At 39.0% G+C, this 23,703-nt stretch overlaps 2 protein-coding genes and 1 long non-coding RNA gene across 4 annotated transcripts in view; 2 read left to right on the top strand and 1 right to left on the bottom strand.

Annotated features, from left to right (window-relative positions):
- Positions 1-9,092, top strand: part of LOC108239692 (rho GTPase-activating protein 6) — an 18,077-nt gene extending 8,985 nt beyond the window's left edge. For both annotated transcript variants that reach the window (XM_017422574.3, XM_017422575.3), the window contains exons 2-13: positions 1,061-1,220; positions 2,613-2,684; positions 3,301-3,563; positions 3,780-3,975; positions 4,135-4,190; positions 4,332-4,482; positions 4,627-4,775; positions 5,509-5,688; positions 6,330-6,427; positions 6,638-6,894; positions 7,789-7,863; positions 7,950-9,092. In XM_017422574.3, coding sequence (XP_017278063.1) covers positions 1,061-1,220; positions 2,613-2,684; positions 3,301-3,563; positions 3,780-3,975; positions 4,135-4,190; positions 4,332-4,482; positions 4,627-4,775; positions 5,509-5,688; positions 6,330-6,427; positions 6,638-6,894; positions 7,789-7,863; positions 7,950-8,506 — 2,214 coding nt within the window. In that variant the 3' untranslated portion in view covers positions 8,507-9,092. The remainder of the gene's footprint in view (positions 1-1,060; positions 1,221-2,612; positions 2,685-3,300; positions 3,564-3,779; positions 3,976-4,134; positions 4,191-4,331; positions 4,483-4,626; positions 4,776-5,508; positions 5,689-6,329; positions 6,428-6,637; positions 6,895-7,788; positions 7,864-7,949) is intronic.
- On the bottom strand, positions 8,300-23,703 carry LOC119617097. Its single transcript, XR_005233280.1, has 2 exons — positions 23,169-23,703; positions 8,300-11,225 (listed from the first exon to the last, which is right to left on the bottom strand). It is a non-coding gene; the product is annotated as an uncharacterized LOC119617097 (long non-coding RNA).
- mid1 (midline 1) overlaps positions 20,895-23,703 on the top strand; it is a 29,577-nt gene continuing 26,768 nt past the window's right edge. The window contains exon 1 of the mRNA XM_017422593.2: positions 20,895-21,050. The gene's annotated coding sequence lies outside the window, so the exon portion shown is untranslated. The remainder of the gene's footprint in view (positions 21,051-23,703) is intronic.

Raw genomic sequence — 23,703 nt, 5'->3', positions numbered from 1 at the left:
AAATTCAAATCTTTAAAGACTTTAAAGCACAGGTTCTCCTTGTTACTCCTGTATGTGGGGTTTGTTCTGGAGAACAGTAAAATTTGACAATTTTTGTTGTGTATGTCTTTTCATTTCATCCTCAAACCAGACTCCACATTGTCGCCATTAACAAAAATCTTTCCTTTTAACGGTCTGAGGTTGTTGTGATGAAGCAGAAGGAGTTTGGGGCCAGACAGATGCCTCCCCGACTGCGCCACATTCATCTGTATTTTTAGTTCACTTGTACTGTATGTGTATGAGTAAATCATATCCCCTACTGTAGCTCAGTCCTAATTCTCATTTAATGGAAGTGAGCCACTTTAGTATAAGCCTTATCCTGAATAATGAGTTCCTAAGCCTCTTTGGAACATGGCTCATATGATTGGCTCAATAGTCGTGGATCAAACAGTTGTAATCTCCAGCATAGAGATGCTCAAAGGTTGAGAATTTGAAATCTGATTATATGCTTCGTTATTAATGCAATGCTAAATCTTCAGAATGGCTGCAAAATACTTTGAGATGTATTTTAATAAAAGATAACTAAGGAATTGTTTCCATCTCGCACTGAAATTGAGCACAATGATGCAGAAGATGTTTAGGACTCGAATTAGGATGAGGTTTTATAACTTTTAGAGGCCGTAGCACAATGTAGATTCTTAATAATCCAAAAAAACAAAGGCTAATTTCCACAACCAGTTTTCTTAGTGTTCGCAGTAGGATAGTTGACCCAACGTATATTGTACATTTTGGATATGATTATTTTATTTTATTATAGCAACACAAATCAATAAGAAAAAAAAAATCTTACATGGTGTAAAATTTTCTGCACTAATGCAGCATGTTAACAACTGGAAGACAATAGCTGCTACTTTTTTTTTTTTTTACAGCTGTCAGTTTTCACTTTTAGTAAGTGAGCACGGCAATAATATCTGTCAGTTTGAGCATCCCTACGGCCTCTAGGGAAAGTGCTATAAATGCATCTTGACACCGGTTCTGTATGTATCTGATGTGTTGTATGAATATCTGTGTGTGTCCTCAGGGTGACTTCACCTGGAACAGCACGCTGGGACATAGTGTCAGCCTGAAGCCCGTCCCCCTGCAAAGCCTCTCAGAATTGGAGAGGGTTCGTCTCCAGGAAGTTGCCTTCAGGCGACTGGTTCGGTGTCACGACCTGGGCTGCCACATCACCGCGCCTAAAGGTGCTGATCCTCCCGACGCACGCTGATGTTTACACATCTTCTTGTCAAGCAGCTCTGGTTTTAAATGGAGCCGCTCTTCGCACTCCGCTCCGCGTGTGCTCGTCTGCATATAGACTCAATCAGTGTTCTTACACACAGGGTTATTCTGCTTCTTCCATATTTAATGATTTCAAGTTATCTTTTTTTGTTCTCAGGGGTTTATTCCCTCCATCGGTTCCCAGAGCTCATACTAACCTGGGAACAGAGGCATTTCCATATAATCGGCTTCAAAACGTTTTTAAAAGTTTTTTAAAAAGTTAATTTAATTGATTAATAAAGGTAATTCAAATCGGTTTTGTGTAAGTCAGACGTAGATGTACCAAGAAAGGAATAATAGACATTTTTTGTTTGATTGTATTTAAAGCAACAGTTCAGATCTTCCTGTTGAAAGATTATGAATAATTAATATCTTAGCTGTTTTAGATAGCTCTTTGACTAGCCTCAGTGTGGAGAAATAGTTTATTTCAGACCAGACTGATAACCTAATAACTAGTCTAAAGGTTAAAGTGGATTAATTAAGTTCTTAAAGAACTCCACTCTCTAAGATTTAATAGCTATCCATATGGTTTAAACCTTTACATTGCCATATGTTTTGCATTTCACTGTTATTTACATGGAATTCTATGGTTACTCAGCTGAAATGACAGCAGTAACAGCTGACTGTAGCACTTCCGGTAGGAATATCATAATATTTCTGCTGGAATAAACATATAATGACAAACTTATGGCAAAATAAAAATTAATAAAACAGTGTTTGCTTTAAATGTAATTAAACCTTTGAGCTAAATGTTGTTTTAATAGAATAGAAATACACTTTGGTCTTGGACCTACTTGTTCTAGCTATTAGCTCATTAATCCAGTGAGAATTAAACTCTGAGGTTGTTCAGAGAGCTATCTACAACAGGTAAGCTATTAACTGTTCATAATCTTTCCCCAGAACACCACTTCTAAACATCTGAACTATTCTTTTTTTTGGTATTTTGTGAAAACTGGCATTGTTGGCTTGTGATAATGATCTTTAAGTCTGCGATTTTCTTTTAGTGCATTTGCATTTCACATTTAATTTCTGTCGTAATCCGTGTGTATGAGTCAGCTGTCTGTGTGTGTGTGTGTGTGTGTGTCCTGTCAGAAGACGAACTTACAAAGGACATCTTTGATCCTTATGGGACTTTAAAAAAAAAAAAAAAATCTAGAAATAATCCCGCACAAAATCCACAAATCTTTGTCTAGACACTTTTTTTTTTTTTTTTGCAATATTTCTTTCTAAAGCTTTTCATTGTGTTATAATGTGAACAACTCGGTGGAGCAAGCCTGAACAAAAGCTGAACTACATTTCATTGTTTATCTTTTCAGATGGCCACAAGCACAAGACCTTTCTTATGAAGAAGCTGGATTCGTTATCTAAAGAGAAGAGTAAAGATAAAGGTAAATGTTGCTCCTGATCTGTCACGATTACAGGGATGTTGTTTAAGATTATTTTAGAATCAAGAAGCTAGATATATTTTAGTCTTGGGAGTTTTATGTCGCTTTATTCTTTGGGCTGAAGCTGTATACACCCAGTGAAGCAGGCACGCTCAGCTCCGAGTGTTCAGAATCTTGCGGTAACAGAGGAAGCAGTGATCTTTAGCCACCATGCTGCCCCGCCTGCTGCAACAATGTGGCAGGAAAGTGATGTTCTCAGTCAGAAAGAGGCAGTTGAGGGAAACAACTCAAACAATCTTAAGTGGCGGCTCATTCATTGCAGCCTATCCTCTGGCATTCCCAGCCCACTCTTTCCTCTTTATCCCCCCCCTTCTCTCTTTTGTTTACAAAAGCACTTGGGAAAGTATGTGCTCTGGGGATTATGTCCTTGCTGCAGAGTACTGTTCTTCTGAGCAAAACTTGCATTAGGGTTTATTTAAAAGTTCACCACTTAGCCTTAGCTTCAAATCATCCAAGAGGTAGAAGCTAGACGTAACAAAAGATTGATTTAGAGTGTGTTTGTGGCTTGAAGTGTGAATTTTAAGTCTCCGTTTTGCTCTTTACCCCTCCCCACGCACAGAGACCACGCAGCAGGTGTTCGGCATACCGCTGTCACATGTCATAGCCAACGATCGCATGCACAAGCTGCAGCATGACCACCTGCGGGAGGAGCACGGTAGCCCCAGTGAACTGATGCTGTCCTTCCTTCACCTGTCCTCTAGCTTAAAGAGGGCTAACAAGGAGCTCTCCAGCAGCAGCTCGTCCCTGAGCTCCACCTCTGAGACCAATAATGAGTCGCCTCTGCCCAGCACAGCAGACACGGCCCCGCTGACACAGAGGAGGGTGAGCCTTTCTGTCAATAAACCCCGAATCGCTGAAGTGTAGCAGCAGGGGTTCTGTCTGATTACAGCTGTAGACTTCTGTGAGAACTTGTGACCTTTTGCAGCTATTTGCTCCGTGTGTGCAAATGATGCAGCCTTTGAATAAATGCGGCGCATAAATTCCTTCGCGGCACGGAGCCAATCACTGTTCCGTAGCTGTCACCCATTTGATTGACAGGGCGGCGTGTCTGTGGATTGCATCACCGACCTGGATGATAACCAGTCTCGGCTCCTGGAGGCCCTTCAGCTGTCTCTGCCCGACGAGGCGGCCGGTAACAGGAAGAAGCCCCGCGACAAAAAGCTCAGCCTTAACCCGATTTACAGGCAGGTGCCGAGGATAGTGGATCTCTGCTGCCAGCACCTGGAAAAATATGGTACAGAAGTTCAGAAAGTGCAAACTGTGAGCACATTGCCTAAATATGCACCTGCATGCCTGGCCATGAGCTCATGAATCAGTCATTTCATTTGATTGTTTGTCTGATAAAAAGCTACAACATCAGCACAATTGGAGCATGGACTGTTTTTTTGTTCAGGCTTGCAGACTGTTGGAATTTTCCGCATTGGGAGTTCCAAGAAAAGAGTACGACAGGTAAGGCTTCAGTTGTTGGATTTAAAAAAAAAAAAAAAAAGAAGCAATCTTTGCACTTTTAAAACTTGCCTTAAATTAAAAAAATAAATAAATAAAAGAAAAACGTATACACAGCACTGATCGTGACAGTGCTTTATCCAGCTTCGTGAGGAGTTTGATCAGGGGTGGGAGGTGCACATTAACGAGGAGCAAAGCGTCCACGATGTCGCCGCTTTGTTAAAGAAATTCCTCCGAGACCTGCCTGACCCGCTGCTGACAAGAGAACTCTACACAGCCTTCATCCACACAATGCGTAAGGAGCACACACACACAAACCGAACAAAACAACAGGTTTTTGTTGCAACAGTGCCAATATTTGTGTAACCTTTGGGATTTCTTAAAACTGACATAAGCTGATGCTTTCCTCTTGTTGTTTTTTATTTTTCCCCACCTTCAGTTCTGGATTACTCAGAGCAACAGAGCGCCATCCAGCTCCTGGTGTTCTTGCTTCCTCACTGTAACAGCGACACGCTGCAGAGCCTCCTCTCCTTGTTGTCCACTGTGTCCAAACAGGCTGAGGACGGCCTGGACAGTGAGGGACATCAGGTAAAGAACCACCAAAGATGCGGTTTTGGAATCCTTTAAAGATAAAATATTTGAGCAACTCCTTTGATCCTCGTCGGTTCTTCTTAAAAACACAAATTATAAGGATTACTTTTTTTTTTGATAATTTAAAGCAGGAACGTATAAAAGCACGGGCAGCCATCAGAGCCGTCTTCAACAGACTGTTTTACAGATTTTGTGGGATGAGTCTCAGCAGCCATCCGAGGGCAGCAGGACAGATGTGTCTTACATCTGCAGCCTCTAATTTAAAAAAAGGCCTGTGCCAAAACACAGCAGCATTATGCATGATGATCCATTATGATTATCTTTATTACATGATTGATGAACAACCTCACCACCATACACACACACACACACACCTTCTGTGACTCTGTGCACATCACTTTGCTCTGTCCTAATTTGTTTTGCTCGTTATTGTAAATCAAAGAATCTCCTAACATGAGTGGCATAATGGGTGGACATATCAACTCAGCGTCTATTTATTTGCATCTTGCCTCTCAGTATCTAAGGCATATTTTACTTTCAAGTAATTACTTTGAGAGGAAGAATGTGTTGAGCTGAGAATAAAACCAGGCTCCATTTGCATTTGTTTTGTACTGAACTCGCTGCCCCGATGGGCCTTTTGATTTTTTTATATTTTCTGTTGTGTTCTTACTTTTTAAATCGCAAATGATTCACGATACTTGAAATTCCATGCATATTTTGTTTCGTTTAGATCTCGGGAAACAAGATGACGTCTCGCAACTTGGCCACCATCTTTGGGCCCAACCTGCTCCACAAGCAGAAGAACTCGGACAAACAGTTTGCGGTCCAGAGTTTTGCCCGCGCCGAAGAAAGCACAGCCATTATCGGCGTCGTCCAAAGGATGATCGACACCTATGACATGCTGTTTATGGTGAGCTGCCTTCACTACAAACCAGAAGACTTTAAAACACTTAAAGATAAGGCAAGGTTTAATCCTAAAAGAAAAAAAAGTTATAGTTCTTCAACTAAATAGAGTGAAGCTACAAAAAGAAATGTAAACATTAAGTTTATAGGTTATTGGAAATTTTTTGTAGCAACTCCTGAAGCAAAGCTGCTCCAGTAATTTCTTTTTTTTTACCTCTCGAAACCTGTAAATTTAGATTTTATCAAGACTCTTTATTCGTGTTTGGAAACCTCATTGGAGGGGTCACAAAGCTGATTTTTTTATTTTTTATTTTTTTTTTATAGATTAGCTCGACCTCTGTATTATCTTTTCTGCTTTTTGCCAGAAGACAATTATCTCCTGAGGACAGAAGTTACAGAGCTAGTCTCTTAACGCAGTACAAACATCTGAACATTTTACTAACAGAATCTGTGTCAAATGAACGCATATAAAAGAAGCAACTCACTAAATGTGGAATGTCATAAAAGAAAAGCTAAAATCAATAAAACCTTTCAGCGTTTTTTACCTATTTATTGGGTTACTCTGTATCTGATGTTAGCGTGAAGTTTTAATGTGGTTATTTATTCTTGCACAGTGAAGGAAACCAGATATTTTTCCTCCTCTTTTAGGTTCCTGCAGACCTGCAGAATGAGGTGCTGATGAGTTTGCTTGAAACGGATCCTGATGTGGTGGATTATTTGTTACGGAGGAGGGACTCTCAGTGCTCGTGAGTTCTCATCTTTTTGTCTCTTTTCTGCCGGCCCACTGTCTGTGTCTCCGAAGGATCAAATAGAACAAACTATGTGTTGTTTTTTTGTTTTTTTTTATGATCTTAGAAGATTGTGTTCTTAGATTATACCAGCCCATATTTGTGATGCTCAGAGCAGCAGCAGGTTGCTTTTTAATAAAACGTATCTTGTTTTCTTTGTTTCTACAGGGAATCAGACCTTCTCAGGCCCGAGGATTCGTTCTCTCTGACTGAGAGATCCCTGTCCAATGACTCTCTGAAAGCATCCAGCGGAGAGGTGTCCCCTTATGACAATAACTCTCCGGTGCTATCAGATCGACTGCTCTGTAAATACCCAGAGGACGGCAGTCTAATCTCACGCCGAGTTCCCCGACACTCCAGGCAGGATGAACTCAGTGGCCATTCAAAAGACGAACTGTCTTCTCCGACACAGTCTCTAGACAAAGGTAATCTGAGTTTATTTGTTTTACTGTTATTAAAAAAAGTAGACTTTAAAAGAGCAGTGTGACTCTCTCACGCAAACCAATCGGCACATCTGAGGGTATGTGGGGTCCAGCCTGCATCTCAGCACTCGGGAAGCTGTGAACCAAAACCACAGCAAGTGACAAACTTTAATTGACAAAAATATTGACAATATTTACAAGAGATTTATCATTAACATCATGTCATATAAACTACGGAAGCACCTTCCTGCCTCTGTGATGGAAAGAAAAAGGCTCATAATTATCTCAAAATTATGAGCTAGGTAATGACCTTATGAAAGCCATTTAAAGTATCTCAGTTATGAGTTAGTGCCTCATAATTATGAGATTCTATCTCATAATTTTGATTTAACATCTCATGCTTGTGACTCTCAGATTTATGAGATGGCTCGCCCTGTGAAGACATTATAAAGTACCTCGTAATAATGAATTAGCATCTAATTAAGCCTAATCTAATAAAGTTTGAGCATATCGCAGTTATCTCTGTCTGTTTCAGAGATGTCAAGCACCGGGCTTTGAAACAATAGTTTACAAAGCAGACAATGACACAGGTGATGTCGTGACATTCGTGTTGCACGTCTGGGGTTGATTCTGCCCGTACTGGGTTGTTGTTCTTAGCCAGACAATTCTCTTTAAAATTCTCAGTGATCGTAGCAAATCCAGGCATAAAAAAAGTCCAGCCAGTACAATGAAAATAGTAATTTATCTCAGACTTGGAACGCTGCCAAGGTCGAAGAGAAACAGAAGCCAGCTTAAAAAGAGGGTCATGACTTTAGTTCAGTCATATTTTTCCACTTATATAATCATGTATTAAACCAAAGAATCTATAATCCTCTTAATTCTTCTGTTTTCTCTCAGAAGCCTCAGCTGATTGTTTCTGGGACACCTGGCATGAGCTGTTTGGGAAGGATTTTATTGGCTGTCACTTCACCGGTAACCGAATCCTCTTTTATAAGTTTCCTCCAGATGGCCCCGGGTTATGAGATGAATGTAAAATGCTAATGAACGGCTTCTCACAGGCACTCTCAGGGACGCATCAGAATGCGACTCGCATGGCTCGTCGGTGGGACTGAGCAGTCACCAAGGCAACAACAAGCTGCCCGTCAGACCAGCACAAACACCATTGGGTGTTCCGGAGTGCAGGCCACACCCCCCGGTGACTCGCAGCAGCAGCTGCCTTCCTGACCAGAGAGAGCAGAGGCGGCAGGAATCATCGCCGCCGAGCAGCCAATCAGGAGCCATTAGCTCGGAAACCATGGCACAAAGGACAGGATGCCCCCCATGTCCATCACATATGGACAGGACAGATAGTTTGTCTCCGCCTCCGGGTTCTGGACCTTCAGAAGAAAGTTCTTTTTCCCACTCGGTGCTCTCCGTTTTCAATCATCAGACAGGTTTTCACACTCTACAACTGCCCCAGCAGAGCCCTGCCCTCCAGACTGTAGATACAACAGATGCCTCCAGGCCTGCAAAGGAAAAAGGCTCCGATAAATCCAACTTGCAGAGAGAAAAGTGGTGCGTATGGCAGGTGCTGTCGAGTGAAAATCCAGAGACTCTGCCTGAAAGTTTGGTATGATGCTCCGTTCGCTGATAAACTGAACCTTGCACAACTTTTACAAACATGGAGGTTTCATCTGTATCATATATGCTAATGAAAATTAAGCTGCATCTTGTATAACTTTAAAGCCATTTGTTTTTATCTGAAGGTTAATTTTGTATGTTACTGGATTTTTCTTTAATTTCTAGAGTAATTTAATACAGAGAACTTATTTGCAACTATCAGAAACTCGTATTTAGGCGTGAATGTCAGAGTTACACTTGAATGTTTCCCTAAGGCTAAATGTAAAACTATAAATCCTTTTTATTTTGTAGCAAACATTTAAACTTGTTGTATTTTGAGATGGGTTTTGTTACAGAGACGGTGATAGAAAGTGCTTCAAACCTTGTTTCAGAACAAGGTTTTGTTCTAGAAAGTTAAAACTGGAGTATAAGTGTTGAAAAATGACTCGTTTCACCCAAATTGTTACATTTAAGCACTAATTATTTTCTTATTCACGTCCTGATCTGTGTTGTTTTACACAAAAGATTATTTATAGAGATGAATATGTCTATATATTTGTAAATATAAAGTATTTAATAATAAAAAAAACTATTCTACTTAATAAACTGGTTTTGCATTTCTTCTCTGTCTGATAAAATGGCTCCAGCTGTTTGTGTTTTATTGATTCAGATTAACTACAGTTCAGTTTTTACATATATTCTGATCCGTGTTGCTCAGTTGACGTTTTAAGTACGGTTCGCTGCTGTAAAGGAGTGATTTTATAGTCGGTTCTCCGCTCTAACAAGCCTCTCACTCCTTTAGTTTTGGTTCAGGCAGCCCGTCTGTCAGGCAGCCAGCACCACACACTGATCTGACCTTTGTTTTGATGTGCAGAAGGTGTCCTCTGTGCTCACACACTGACAACATAATCATGGATAAACCCGGCTAAATTCCAGCCTGAGGAAAATAAAAATCAGCCTAATTAGATTTAGGCAAAAACTTATATGTTAATTCTGTTACCGTGCAAGCTTGGAGCGACGATGTTCCCCACTGGAAATCTGTCAAACACGAATATAAGAACCAAAGCTGACATTCTGAGCATCTTTAATGCCCAAAAGTGTTTTCTTTTTTTTCCTTTTCAAATATAATTTTTTATTTTCTTGAACAAGTGGACATTTTTGACAAGCGTCACTGTGCTGAGTGACGCTTGTTACTGGTGTCTGATTTTTAGTTCAAGCTTTTATATCACATGTACATATATTTATATGTATTATTCTGAAAAAACACCCCCAGTTTTAATTAACCTTGTTGAATCAAACATTCCTTCTTTTTCATCAGGATGTGGAAGGCAATATGTGTCTTGAAAGGACATCCCCCAGTTTCCTAATTTATTGATTTGACTTGAATCAAACTAAGTAAGTCATGGGTCTGTCTTTGAAGGGACAAAAGATTCCTGAAGTCACCCTGAAGTGTAGTGACCTTAAAAAGCTCAACTGTGTGATCATCTTTACTAAAAGCTGCCGTGCTTCAGTCCTCGATGTAACTTGTGGTGTCACTCAGCAAATTACAGAAAAAAGGAAACCTCTTCTTGTCCTTCAGGCTGAAACAGATGAGAAATAACTGAAGCTCTGAAGTAAAAAATGATTTACTGAAAACAATGAGTAAATGCAGCAGATGTTAACTTTCAAGCCAACCACATGAATAAGATGCTGTGCAGCTTGTTGTATCGATGTTTTAGTGCTTTTATCTGAATATAGTAAATATTAGTGTATGATATGCTGTGAAAATATATGATATAGTGCATACATTTGAGGCAAAAATACTTTAAACTCCACTGAGATTTCCAGATAACCTTTAACTTCAGCCTCCTTTTAGCATTTATAATAATGTACCTATATGCCTTCAAAACATTTGGTCTGTATTTAAGTGAAAAATGAGGAAAAGTGCAATCTGACTCTGTCTCATAAGGTAAACAAGGATTCATTTCATTTCCCTGATTGTGGCGAGATAAAATAGTTACATAAACTGACCACAGGGGGGCAGCATAAGACCAGGAAATGTTTCTTTTTTTTGTTTCACGCCTTCTTGGTTTGTTTTGAGCTGTAATTAGTGAGTTATAATTTATATTTCTTGAAAGTATTATTTTATGCAAATGAAGGTAAGAGGCAACATTTACCAATACCTCAGGCTGTGAGAAGCACTTGTGACAAAAACTAGCGCAATGCTGGTAAAATGTTTCCAGTTTAGGGATGCATCGAGGTGGAAAAGTTTGTTTTTTCTCCCAGATGACAACCTGTTTTGCCAGTTAAACAGATTTTCTGAACTCCAAGAACTGTGTGTGTGTGTGTGTTGGACATTCGGAGCTTCGTGCAGCTGTGTGAGCGAAGCTTCAGAAGCACAGAGTTCCATTCTGATGAGACCAAAGAGACCGAGCAGGATGTTTGGATGTGCTTTTTACACAGAATCCAGCCCCACAGCTCTTTGCCTTTCTTTCTTTTTATTATTTATTTTTTTATTTTTCTGAATGTAGCCATTCTTTGTTCTAAACACTAAACAGGACAGGCAAAATTAACAGCACTAAGACCTTTTCTCTCTGTTGACCTGTTTCCATTAAGATAAAAGAGAAATATTTCATTTTGTGTCTTATCTTTTCATCTTTGCTGATGGATGTAAATTGATCCTGTGGCAGAGTGCGGCTGCTGTTCCCAGCAGGACGTCCATCCGCTCTGAGTCTGCTCCTCAGCATCAGGAGCAGCTGCAGGGAGGACACACGAAGGTCACATCCAAAATAAGACTTAATGTTCAGAAACAAAAGAGCCCTGGCCCTGCAGTTTCAAGGGCAAGATTTATGCTCAAATCTCCGCACATGAAAAATGGAGCACAGCGGAGCTCATTAAGGTGTTAGTCATGCACAATCACTTTCAAATCAAATGCTACAAAGCCCAAGTCTTTTTGCTGTCATTTTAGGCATCAACTCTGAACTACTTAATATGCTGCAGCGTGCAGACTGCTGTTCAAATACTTACCATCCTTCTTGAGTGCTTACAAACTTCAAGGATTTTCTCCCTGATTTGTTAAGCACCTACCATCTAGATCAGAAGTATTTGCACCCTTGAAGTGTAATTTCAGAGTTTAAGAACGCAGCAACTGCACCAGTTTTTGCACAATGCCGTAATCATAATGTTTACATTGAGCGTGTCTTCAAAAATAACAGGCAGTATTTTAATAATATTAAAACAAGCATTATCACAGTTGCACACACCCTTCAGTAATATTTGTTTAGAAAATACCCGTCATACTAGAGCTGTAATAATGAATGTCGTGTCTTTTAGAAACGGGTAAAATTACATTGAAGACTCGACCCAGGACCTGAGAGATGAAACATTCTTCATGGGACGTTTTCAGCTAATAACTGTTCGGGAATCACCTCGTTTGAGTTTAAAAAAAGCACTTTTCTGCATCAAATTGTATAATGTTTAGTGTTTTTCATACAGTCAACCAAAGAAATGGTAACAAATACTGTAACAAAGCAGCTAGCACATTATTAGCTAGTTACTAATTAAAGATTCAATTTATAAATGGTCCTTCACTTGTCTGAAGCAAAAGTCTAAAAGACCTATGGAAAGCCTGCAGAAATGATTGATACCGCTTTCAAAGATTACAAGGACGTCTGGCTCTTTGGAAACACAGAACTGAATAAAGACTGGCGCTTGATGAGTGTCTAAGATTGCTAAATAAATTGAAATCTGCCTGTAAGTTTGGTTTCCTGAGGCAGTAAGCAGCCACTCAGTAAATCAGACCCTCTTGTCGTTTTTTTTATTTTTTACTTTTCAGCTTCATCATACCAGCAATGAGTCAGCTGAGTCACTGCATTCCTCAGGGCTGTTTGAAACACAGCTCTGCTTTGTTGCCAACTTTTCTCGGGGTTATTGCTTTTGCTTATTATCACCCCTTCGCTTTAGGTGGTGGCCGATAATAAGCTGATTAACTTATTTGCTTTTGGAGTCACCCCAACTGAAGATCATTTGCGAACACAAAAATGACTCCAACTCAGTCAGTTTTACAGATATTGAGCTAAAACTTGGTGTGGTTGTAGCTGAGAGTCATCCACCACACATACTCTGGACACTACACATCGACATGACGTGTTTTATTAAAACGCAGGGAGTTAACTGTAAGAATCAACACTGTATGACTGTTTGACCAAAACGATTTTAACTCCCCGTGAGATGATCTTACACTAAAACTCTGGCAGAAAAGACAGCAGGTGATATTTATTCCTTCAACGAATGCTAGGCTTTAGTCTAATTTTAATTTTTTTTCTCTCTTCCTGTGTTCCCCTTGAACCTTTGGTCCCAATCCTGCAAATCACTTGGTTATAAAATGTGTTGATAACTGTATAAATGCTCTTTGGTCGCTGCCACATAGTTTGTAACAATAATTGGGCTTTTTTAAGGTCTTTGATGTTTGTTTTACTTCACCATTGTAGGGGGGGAAAGATAATAGTTTGCAAATCTTTAAAAAATGGTTGTCATATATTGGTTAATTTGGGTCAAATGAACTTTAAGAATAAGCAGAGGTGAGTTGTGTTTTTTCTTCTAATTTGATTCCATAAAAAAACATTTGAATTATTTGTTCCTGGGTATGTGAATTGCTTTGTGTTTTATATAATAGCTTGACACATTTAAAAACTAATTTATGTGTATAAAATAAAGGCACTTTGAGCTTATGTTTCTAAAATCCAACAGCAATGGAGAATCTATGAGTGTAGCATATGATAGTGGCATATGAGAGTCTTAGTCATAATTAGGTTAGGAAGTTTTTAGTTCGATAAATTGTTAAAAACTTTAAAATGATTGCTTTAAGCCTCTAAGTTTAGTCTATTTCAACACTTCATGAGCAGAATTTGATGTTTTTGAAACCGAGTGTTTTCACTGATGAAAACAAGCTCAAGCTAATTTGCACAATTTCAGCTCCACTTTGAACTCCGAGCAACGCCCCGTTTTCCTCCCGTTCACTTGAAGTGATGCTTTCTAATGAGACTTTTTGAATCCTTAATTCATTGTCAAGGCAGTTCAAATCAATTAGAATTCATCTGCCTCAACTTATCAGCTCGGTATGTTGCGATTTCCCTTTCTCTCCCCTCCGTCTCTGTTTTCAACAATTATGGTGCCGAGCTGAAAGAGCGCCGCTCATAAAGCCTTAAATCTCATTTCATTCACACCATCTGCTCTGCCTCGTGCTCACACTGGCATGAATATGATTAACGTTTCTCGTTTTCAAACGGAGATCACACTGGACCGAGAAAAATGGGAGGAAATAGAATCGTTTGTTTAGTCCAAAAAGTTGGGCCTCGAACTGCAAGTTTAGAAACAGAGTTTGGGTTCATGGGTTTTGTCAGCAACATTTTCCTCCTTTTTATTTATTTATTTATTTTTTTCATTTGGTGTAACTCGTGGTATAACGGAGCAGTGTAGTCGATTTGCAGCCTGCGGGCAGTAAAGATTGGGACGATGCGGGTCAAGCTCGGTTGACCTCATTGTGTCAGTTGTTTGGCAAGGCTGGGCAGTGAATGATTTACTGTTTGAATTACATCAGCAGGACACTTCAGGACCCCAAAAGGAAGCCCTTCAAAAAGGCAGCTCTGCTCACTCTTCGAACTTGCGCAACAAGCAGAAAACTATGCTGCTGGGAAAAAAATACAAAAAAAAAACCGACTAACATCAGGAGTTGGGGCAACCAGATGTTTTCCTCCACAAGCTTGTTGTTATCGAGCTGGTTTTATGGGACGTCCACGAGCAGAAGGACTCTGCTCTTCTCTTAGCTGAGACTGTCAGCGCACTACTTAGCAGTCGTTCGGCATATGCTTTGTGATATGATATTTCAGAGCATATGTTAGGTGACAATTTGTGTGAAAGCAAGCCATAAAGCTGTCGAGTAATAATATCGCGCAACTGATGAGACCCAGTAACACTGTCTGAGATGTATCTTTCAAGAAAATAGGAGACAGAATGAGTTTAAAATGTTGTTTTTCTGTTTTTAGGGAAGTATAACTAATCGTGACTAGAAGATATTTCAGCCTAACAGGCTGGTTTTGTTAAAAATAATTGCCTTATGTGGCGTGACGGCAGTAAAATCTGCTGTTCGCAGACTGCATGAAGTATTAAATTAAGTTTCAAATGTACAACAGTGCTCCTTTTTGAATAAAAGAAACTGACAGCTGCTAATAATGAATCACACAACTGAGTCGGGAAAGGAATACGACACGATAAAGTACGAAAGGAAAAAAAACAGCTGCGCTTAGACAGCTTGTGGTATTGAAGAAAACCTCTATTTTATCATTTTTGTTGCATATTTATTCATTTTTATCACCTGCCACTGAAAGGCAGGCAATAAAATACTGTATTTGACTTTATTTGTGTGTTAATTTGTCTGTTTATAATCTCATGTGAACCAGCAGATGAATTTTATTGAAACAACCAGAAAGTACTCATTGGAACTATATATATCTACATACAAATCATTAACACTTCAAGCCAACCCAATTCAAGGTGGTCACTAGAGCAAATAAATGCTCAGTCAACACCTCAGTCAGTTTTACAGAGACTGAACTAAAGTTTGGTGTGGTAGTAGCTGAGAGTCATCCTCTAAATGCAGGTTGCATGAGGGCTAGTGATATCTCTTGCATCATTTTCAAAATTTGACCAAAAAGGCTAAAACTTTGTCTTCTTTCATATTTGGACAGTCTTTGTCTAACACATTGATGGAAAAGATGGTGGGCGTTAAAAAATGCTTGGCTTATATGTGTTTTATTTTTTGTTTACATTTTCTTTAACCAGAATTCAAAAAGTCGCACTAACACAAGCAAAAAAAAGACCTGCAGTGCTCAGGTTTCCAACTGCTATTGTTTTGGTTTTAATTAACGGACTTTTAAGACCGTTTTATTTTCTGAAAAAAAAAAACAACAAATGAACAATTATCCCATCTGAGTCTGATGGATTGTTGTCACCATGGCAACCTGAGCTGCCTCTGGGAACTCGCCTCTGATGGACTTTGATGATCAGAAGCATCCCTCACATCCTCCCTATTGACACACTCATCCATCCGTCCATCCATCCATCCATCCATCCATCCATCCATCCATCCGTCCGTCCATCCGTCCGTCCATCCGTCCGTCCATCCATCCAATTTCTGTTCGCACTTTGTCCTGTTCAGTCACAGGACAGGAGGTGAGGGGTTGGACTCTGAGTCAGTGAAAAACAGGGTACAGTTTGGACAGGCAGCCTTTTCATCACAGACACACTTTAACTTATTCAGCCTAAAGTTTTTGATATCAGACAGAATCTGACAGGCAGTCTCAGCAATTTCACACACACACACACACACACACGCACACACATACACACACACACACAGATAGTTTAACCATTTATTGTTTAGTGCAACACAATTCAAAGATAAACCTGAACAGGATCTGAAAATTAAATATAAATGCACCAAATCCCAGAGCCATTTACAACTAGCAAGTACTGTCAGTGGAAAAATCTGCAGTGAAAAGTAGTCATATATTATTCACGGGCAACTAATTAGTAGTGTGTGTTTGAAAAGGGAAAAGACGGACAGTCTTTCTTTATGTCTTTATCAGCTCCAAGCCGCTCTGAAGTGGCAGCCCCCTTTTAAACACAGAAGCAGAAACGTTACCCCCAATTAAACGTGGCTTTAAAAGTTAAAAAGTTTTTTGGTTTAGTTGTTTCACAGTTGTTTGATTTGGAATTTTCTCTTATATAAATTTTCATATTTAGGTATAAAACTTAAATTTTAAAACTAGAAATTTTATTTTTAAAGTTTTGAGAAACTTCATTTCTCTCTTTTTTTTTAATTTGTTTTCAGAAAGCAGACCACTTTCTCCTCTGGAGGAATTGTGGAAGAAACAGACGATTTAAACATGGCTGATCACCACCTCAGTTTGATAAATGTTCATTCACTGCCACACCTTTGCCTTTAGTTTAGCTTTAACAAAGTTTTGCATTAAAGAAAACCAGATCTAGTGAAAATGTTCTTGGCTGCTTTGGTCTGATGCTGCACATCTGCTGTAAGCGTTTAAGTCTCTGCATGTGTCGAGTCAATCTGGGGGTTGGCTGCCGTCGGCTGGAAATTTGCTGAAGTCATCCCACTCTCTTTTGCTCAAAGGAACTGTAAAGGTGTAATCATCCCGCCTCAACAGGTGTGTGAAAAGCCCCTTCTCGTCAAAGCAAACCTTTTTTTCTGCTCACCTCAAATGCAAGCAAAGTAGTTTACCTCTGGAAAAATGTAGTCATAAAAAAATCAGACAAGCGGACACACTTTTTTTTCCCTTTAAACGCATAACAGCTGTGTGATTATCACGCGCCACGAAATGGTAAAGATGAAACTTTCAGCAAATAATCACTGTATATACATCTACACCTGATTAACTCACAGAGTCAACTCAATTCATCACTACCACAGCCAGATAACCTCAGAAAACACCAACGTAGCTATAATTTAGTCAGGTTTTTACAAATATTGTGCTACATTTTAGCATGATTGTAGCTGGAAGTCATTCACAAAACACACTACAATCACTATTTATTATGTGAGATCTTTGCTTAAAACCTTAGCATTAACTGTTGGAGTCAACCCAGTATAAAATGTTTCACATTTTAATGAACCTTTCGGAAAATAACCCTTGGATCAACATCTATGACTGATTAACAACATGGCCACTACAGCTATTAGGTTTTAGCCAACACAAAAATGGCTATAAGTCAGTCAGTTTTACAGATGTATAGCTAAGTTTGGATGTGGTAGTAGCTGAGAGTCATACACAACACATACACTAAGGGTGGCATCTTGCAATATTACATGAGAATGTGCATAACGTTATTTACAAAGTTTCACCAAAACTGCTAGAAGGCCTTCATTTCTCAATTAAGATGATTTAAGTCTGATTCTGCTATGAAAGGCAGCGAGTGATATTTCTCTCTTCAAGGAATACTAGGTAATTCATTTTAGAAATGTTATTGTGTTACTGGCAGTTCTGAAATTGAGATGATCCAACACTCCACTTATATTTAATACACTGACTTCAAACTTAGTTTCAGACATTTTGTTATGACACCACAGCAAGATGGAACAAGCTGGTAACCAAAACAAGTTCAAACTCCTGCCCAGCAACCTTTCTCACCTTCTTGGCCTGCAATTTTTACAAACAAGAAAGAAAAAAAACAACTCCAAAAACATTATGTTGCCATGACAACAATGATCAATTTAAACTATAATACGTTCACTTCATCCATCTCTTTTTCTTTATCTGTAAATTCTTGGCTAAAATATCAATCATTTAGATGACAGGTCGGCGAATGTGGCAGTCAACTTCTGCCATCACAGAATTCTAACAAGAAAGCCATCAGTAAAGGTGTCATTTTTAGGTTTTTGTTCAGAAATCTGGAGGGTGTGAGTAAAGCAAATAAGATGATCTTAGAGAGATAGTTCAATTATTGTGAAATGGACATCTTTAAAAAGGTTATGAACATCTTACCTGCTGTACAGTAGATAGCTCTTTGAAAAGACTCAATTTGGAGAAATAATGCTTAATTCTGATCATATTGAGATTGAGGAGCTAACAGATAATGGGGTGGAGTCCACAGTGGAATGCTGCTGCATTAAAACAGATCGTTTTTTAAACATTTCATTGAAATCCATATGAACCGTATTTTATAAATCTTTTCATAGCAGTTAATTTTGCACTTCCAGGGTATTTACGTAGGATTTTCTGGTCAGTTTGAATCACAAGCTGCAGTGGCAGCAGCTAGCTGTAGCACTTATAGCTCAGCCTGGGACACTTCTGGAAGAATAACTGAGCATTGTAAAAACTGAAGACAATGTAAGGGTTTACAAAATAGTTTTTTTCCCTGTTTTCATACATCATCAAAGCATCACAAAAGAGTTACATCAGAAAACATCTGCTTGTTCAGACAGATGTCCATGAGTTTTCCCCCAAAAGCTACAGCCAAACTATTTATTCTCATCCCTCCCTGTTTTATACAGAAACTGCTTCAGACTTTAATGGTGTGCTTTGTAATTTAGCTCCATCTCATTTAAAATAACAAACAAGACACCTGTAACCCTTTTAGGGCATCTGATTTTGCACAGCACATTTGTTTTTTGATCCTTTTTCTTCCCTTTTCTTCCTTCTTGTTTTAGTTTTAGCAGACACAGACCCATTTCCGCAAGCATACTGATTTGGCAAGAACAAAGTTTCCATTTTCATCTAAATTGTTTTTGTTTTCATGCCTTGGTGCAACAGGTTATGTGCGTTGAATGTTAATAAGCCGAGATTTACATTAAGGGTGCGCTGAAAAGCCAAATGTGTGCAGCTAAAGTTTGGTTCGCCTTAAACTCTTGTGTTTTTCACTGGAGACGTGTACACCCAATTCCTCAAATATGATCTCATTATTACAAGTAGAAAATTGTTTTCAGACTGACTCATCTATCTCACAGGATGAATTCTCATTAGGGTGGAGAAAACCAATTCTCTCTTGCCTAATAGTAAGAAGTCCCTCCACCACCACCTCCTCCTGCCTCCGCTTCTTTCAGTCTGCTGGCTGCTGTGACTCTTTAGTTTGGATCTTTTTGGTCTGGGTTTGCTATAACATCACAGAGCCAACTATAGCAATGAAAACAGATCTTTTAGCAGCAGGATTTGATGCCAGGTACAATCTTAAACAAATGTTTTTTATCCGTCTTCTTTTCTTTTTGGCTAAAAAAAACAACAAAAAAAAACGCCCATTCTGCTCCCCAAAGAGATAGTTTGGGTCTTTCGAGGTGGAGTCTTGTGAAAACATTAAGAAAAACTACAATCTTACTTGTTGTAGATAGCTCTTTGAATGGCCTCAGTTTGGAGAAATAAAATTTAATTTTGATCGAACTGACAAGTGGATCGCTACCGTGTTCAAACAACTCTAAATTTAAAAAAATAAATCTCAGTCGTTCATCTAGAGATTTTATAAACCTTCAAACCAACATCATTTTTGCACCACACAGTCATTTCAGCAGAAGTTTCTTTGGGAAGTGTCCCAGGCTGAGGCTAATTACAAATAATGATGGAATTCTGTGAAAATAACCATGTAACCATACCCGTGTAATGCAAAACTGACTTTGATGCAGACTCATAAAATAGCTTTTGCTTCAACTGCTTTGAGATTGGAGTGGTTTTAAGGCAGCCGCAAACCACTCCGGCCTTAATTTTTTAAGGTGGAAACAGTGTAACCCCAGTTAAAAAGAAGCTTGGAAGTTGTATAAAATGTATTTTATTTGCAATGGAACATAATAAACATCCAATGTTTAAGAAATTGCATTGTTTTTATTAAAGAAATAGGGTCATTTTGAATTTCATGGCAGCAATAGATCTTAAAAAAAAGTTGGAACAGAGGCAACAAAAGGCTGTGAAGTGGCACGAATAAGAAACAGCTGAAGGAGCATTTTGCAACTAATTAGGTTCATTAGTAACAGGTCAGTAAGAGGACGAGTATAAAGGACATTTAGAGAGGCAGATGGGCAAAGATGGGTAAAGATGGACAGAGGTTCTGTGAAAAAACTGTGTATGAAAATAGTGGAACAATATCAGAATAATGTTCCTTCACAAAAAAATTAGAAAGATGTTGACGATCCCATCAGTTCATAAGATCATCCAACAATTTTAAGAACATGGAAAAACGTTGTGTGTAAAAGAAAGGCTGAAAGTCAATATTAGATGCCCGTGAACTTCAGACCCTGAGGCGACACTGCATTAAAATCAGGTCTGATTCAGTCCTGGTCATCACTGCGTGGACTCAGGAGCATAAATCACTGTCTGTAAACACAGCTCACCGAGCCATCCACAAATGCTGCTTAAAGCTCTATCGTGCGAAGAAGAAGCTACGTGTCTCTGTCCAAAATCTCGTTTAAAATGACTGAGGCAAAGTGAAAAACTGTTCTGTGGCCAGACGAGTTGTAATTTGATTTTTTTTTATTAAAGCACAGACGCCACGTCCTCCTTACTAAAGAGGAAGGGAACTGCTTCACAATGATAAACATGGTCCTCTTTCTACTTTTTTGACATGCTGCCATCAAACTCAAAATTACCTTTGTTTTTTTCCTGAAAATGGTTCCTGAACATTAGTTTCAACATTTCCCATGTTTCCTATGTTTTACAGTGAAACATGAGCTTTGCAAATCGTTGCATTCTGTTTTCTTTGAGGTTTTAGGCTAAATCTCAACATTTTATGGAACAGGATTTGCTCTTCCTCCTGATTTCCTTTTGAAGGCAGCTCATTAAAGGGTTAAGTATCCCTCTCAGGAGCTTTTCACGATCCTGTATAAACCTGTAAAGCAGTTGAGAAGCGGAGCATGTTTGTCTTAGTGAGGTATTTGTGAATCCACACCCCAGTAAAGAGGAGTGTATATAGACACCTTCAGTCTTCTGTCTTCCTCCTCAGGGGAAGAACCAGCTGTCCAAAACACATTTAAGTCCTTTTTTTGTTTTTACCAGGGAGAAACTCACACAGCCATGGGGAAGCAGGTAAGATCTGATAAATAAGTAGTTAGTATTGTATTTAGGAAGTTTACTCACTGTCAGCTCTTACATTTCTTACTCCTGTACAAAGTATCAATCTGCTAATCATGTCAAGCTGACCGGTGGAGTAGTTTATAGTTTTCCTTCAGAAAGGGAACCACAGCCCTTTAGGCGCTGTACCTGGATTCATTCGACACGAGGAATCGACACACCGCACCTTGCACTGGAAACGCTAAATGAGCACACGCATGAATAAACAAGAGCACAAAAAACAGGAAGAAGAATGGACTTTTATGCGCAGCTCATTAAAAGAGAGTGAGGCTGTTTGAGTTTCCGAGTAAGAAAGTGAATTTAGAAATGAGCCGGCTTCCACTGTCGCAACGACCCGTTCGTCCCTGTTTGCACATTCATCACATCTGGTGACAGCTGAGTGGCTCCGATACATAAAACGGCTGCTGCTGGAAGCATTCATTTGCCAAGAGGTTATTATTTTCTGCTCACGGGGAGAAACTTGTTGCCATGCTTTTTTTAATCTAAAATCTTCATTTTTGGGAGTTTTATTTTTTATTTTTATTTTTAATTTTTTTTATAGGATGGTTTATAGTTTTTAATGAGCAGCATTGCACGCCTCGTATTTTCTTTGTGTTTTGGTGAGAACCGAATTATTGCCATGATGTTGACTGCATGATTGCGCCAAATGAGTCTGGGTATAAAACTCAGGTAATCTCATTTAGGCTCTCTGCTTTTTCCATCATCTTTTATTACTCCGAATCACCATTCCTGATATCGTTTTGACTGAACAAAATTGTTGTATTATTGTTTGTTTTGCATTCCAGAGGCAACTAGCATTCAATTAATTAGCATTTTTTTAGAATTGAAACTGAACTAAAACGACATTTTAGACGTATTTTTTCACTCAAAGTGCTCTGTGTGTTTGATCATTCAAACCTGCTATTTAAATCCCACTTTTGCTTTAGGCTCTGTTCCTTCAGTTGTCACTTCCAAATGGTTTAAAAAAAAATACCCTATCTAATGGATCTGCAGTGCCAATTACATTAGCAGCTGGGAATTCTCTAAATCTGATTGTTGTGACAGGGCAAAGGGTCTTGTTGGGTCACTGGCATCCTCACAGCCAAGAACTGTTCATGGGAATGGGGTCTTGTAAAAAAAAAAAAAAAAAGAAAAAATTGGGGCTTTAGTGTGCATGTGTTTTGTCAGATTATGGGACTATGATCTTCTTATGTTGACAGGGAGCCATTTATCATTATCCTCGCCAATAAAGACAAGAATGTTTCTGCCCATGTGCGAGTGTGTTTGTTTGTCTGGAGCATTATATCTCACGAACCAGTTAACAGATATTAGTGAAACTCTCAGATAGTGATCATTTGATATACATCTACAGCTGATTACTTTTTTGGAGTCGACCCTATTCAAGGAATTTACCACAACTAAGCAATCTTATGAACACAAAGAGCTATAACTCAGCCAATTTTACAAATACTGAGCCAGGATTTGGTGCTTAAGTAGCTGAGAGTCATTCACAATATATAATCTGGGCTGTACACACCTTTAACTGGTGACAAATAATAATATTTAATATTCTTTGTTCTTTTCCTCGCTCAGACTAGCTGCTAGCTCACCAATCTGATAAGAGTTAAACTTTTATTTCTCTACACTGAGGTTGTTTAAAGTGCTACCTACAATGGGGAGACATTAAGCTTTTTCACAGAACCCTGCTTTAAAAGATCAAAACAACTGCTTTAAATGAATAGTTGAAAAAATGAGTACAATGTTTTCACGTCATTAATACACCATTATCTGTATAATCTGTACACTGTGAAGCTGAATATTGCTACATCCTGAAATATGTTAACCTTCAGAGAATTCACTAAACCAGCCAACATTCATAAATATGTTTGATGTCTTGAAGAAATGCCTCGCTGACTGAGAGCCACGTTGAGCTAACATTTATTTATTAAAAGACTTGAGCAATGAAATTAGCTTTTAACCTTCGAGAACATTTATAACACAGCTGCGAAAGGCCTTTAACGTACAAGAGCTTCAAAGAGCTCATGGTTGTCAACTGCAACAATAGCTACAGTGTCAAAACATCTCTTTACTGACCCTGATCCAAACAGCTGGGCTTCTGCCATTTGGCTCTGACTGTCTCTTCCGACATGTGAACACAGCACACTGCAGCAGATGTTTTAGCTGACTCCAGCAAATCTCGGTTTCGAGTTTTCAGCACGGCGTTTAACTGAGAGTAGATTAACAACAATGTCCAAAGCCTCTTCAGTGGAAAGCAGAAGAAAAAAAAGAACATTTTCTTATCTGCCTGTGTTGGAGAGGTTGAGTCCTTCAGTTCTGCTGCTGCCACTCGAAAAAAACAAAAAACAAAAAAAACGCAAGGCTGCAGTCGGGGGCTGGGTGTTGGTTTGAACAACCAGATGGAAAAGAGTGGTTGAGTGCTTTACCACGGCCGTCTTTGATAAGACAAGTCCTCTGTTGTTGGTGGGAGACTCGAGATAAAGATGTGACACCCTATAATAGACCCCGCACAAGCTGGAAGCAATTACAGAGTCCTCCAAGCTGCAAAGAATGCAGTGACCCTTTTCAGAATGATACATCTTTTCTTTCTTTTTAGGATGTTAGCATGACA

Source organism: Kryptolebias marmoratus, linkage group LG6 (assembly GCF_001649575.2).
Source record: "Kryptolebias marmoratus isolate JLee-2015 linkage group LG6, ASM164957v2, whole genome shotgun sequence".
In the NCBI taxonomy this organism is placed as follows: Eukaryota; Metazoa; Chordata; class Actinopteri; order Cyprinodontiformes; family Rivulidae; genus Kryptolebias; species Kryptolebias marmoratus.
The sequence above is the reverse complement of the archived record's forward strand: the minus strand, read 5'-3'. Positions and strand labels throughout refer to the sequence as shown.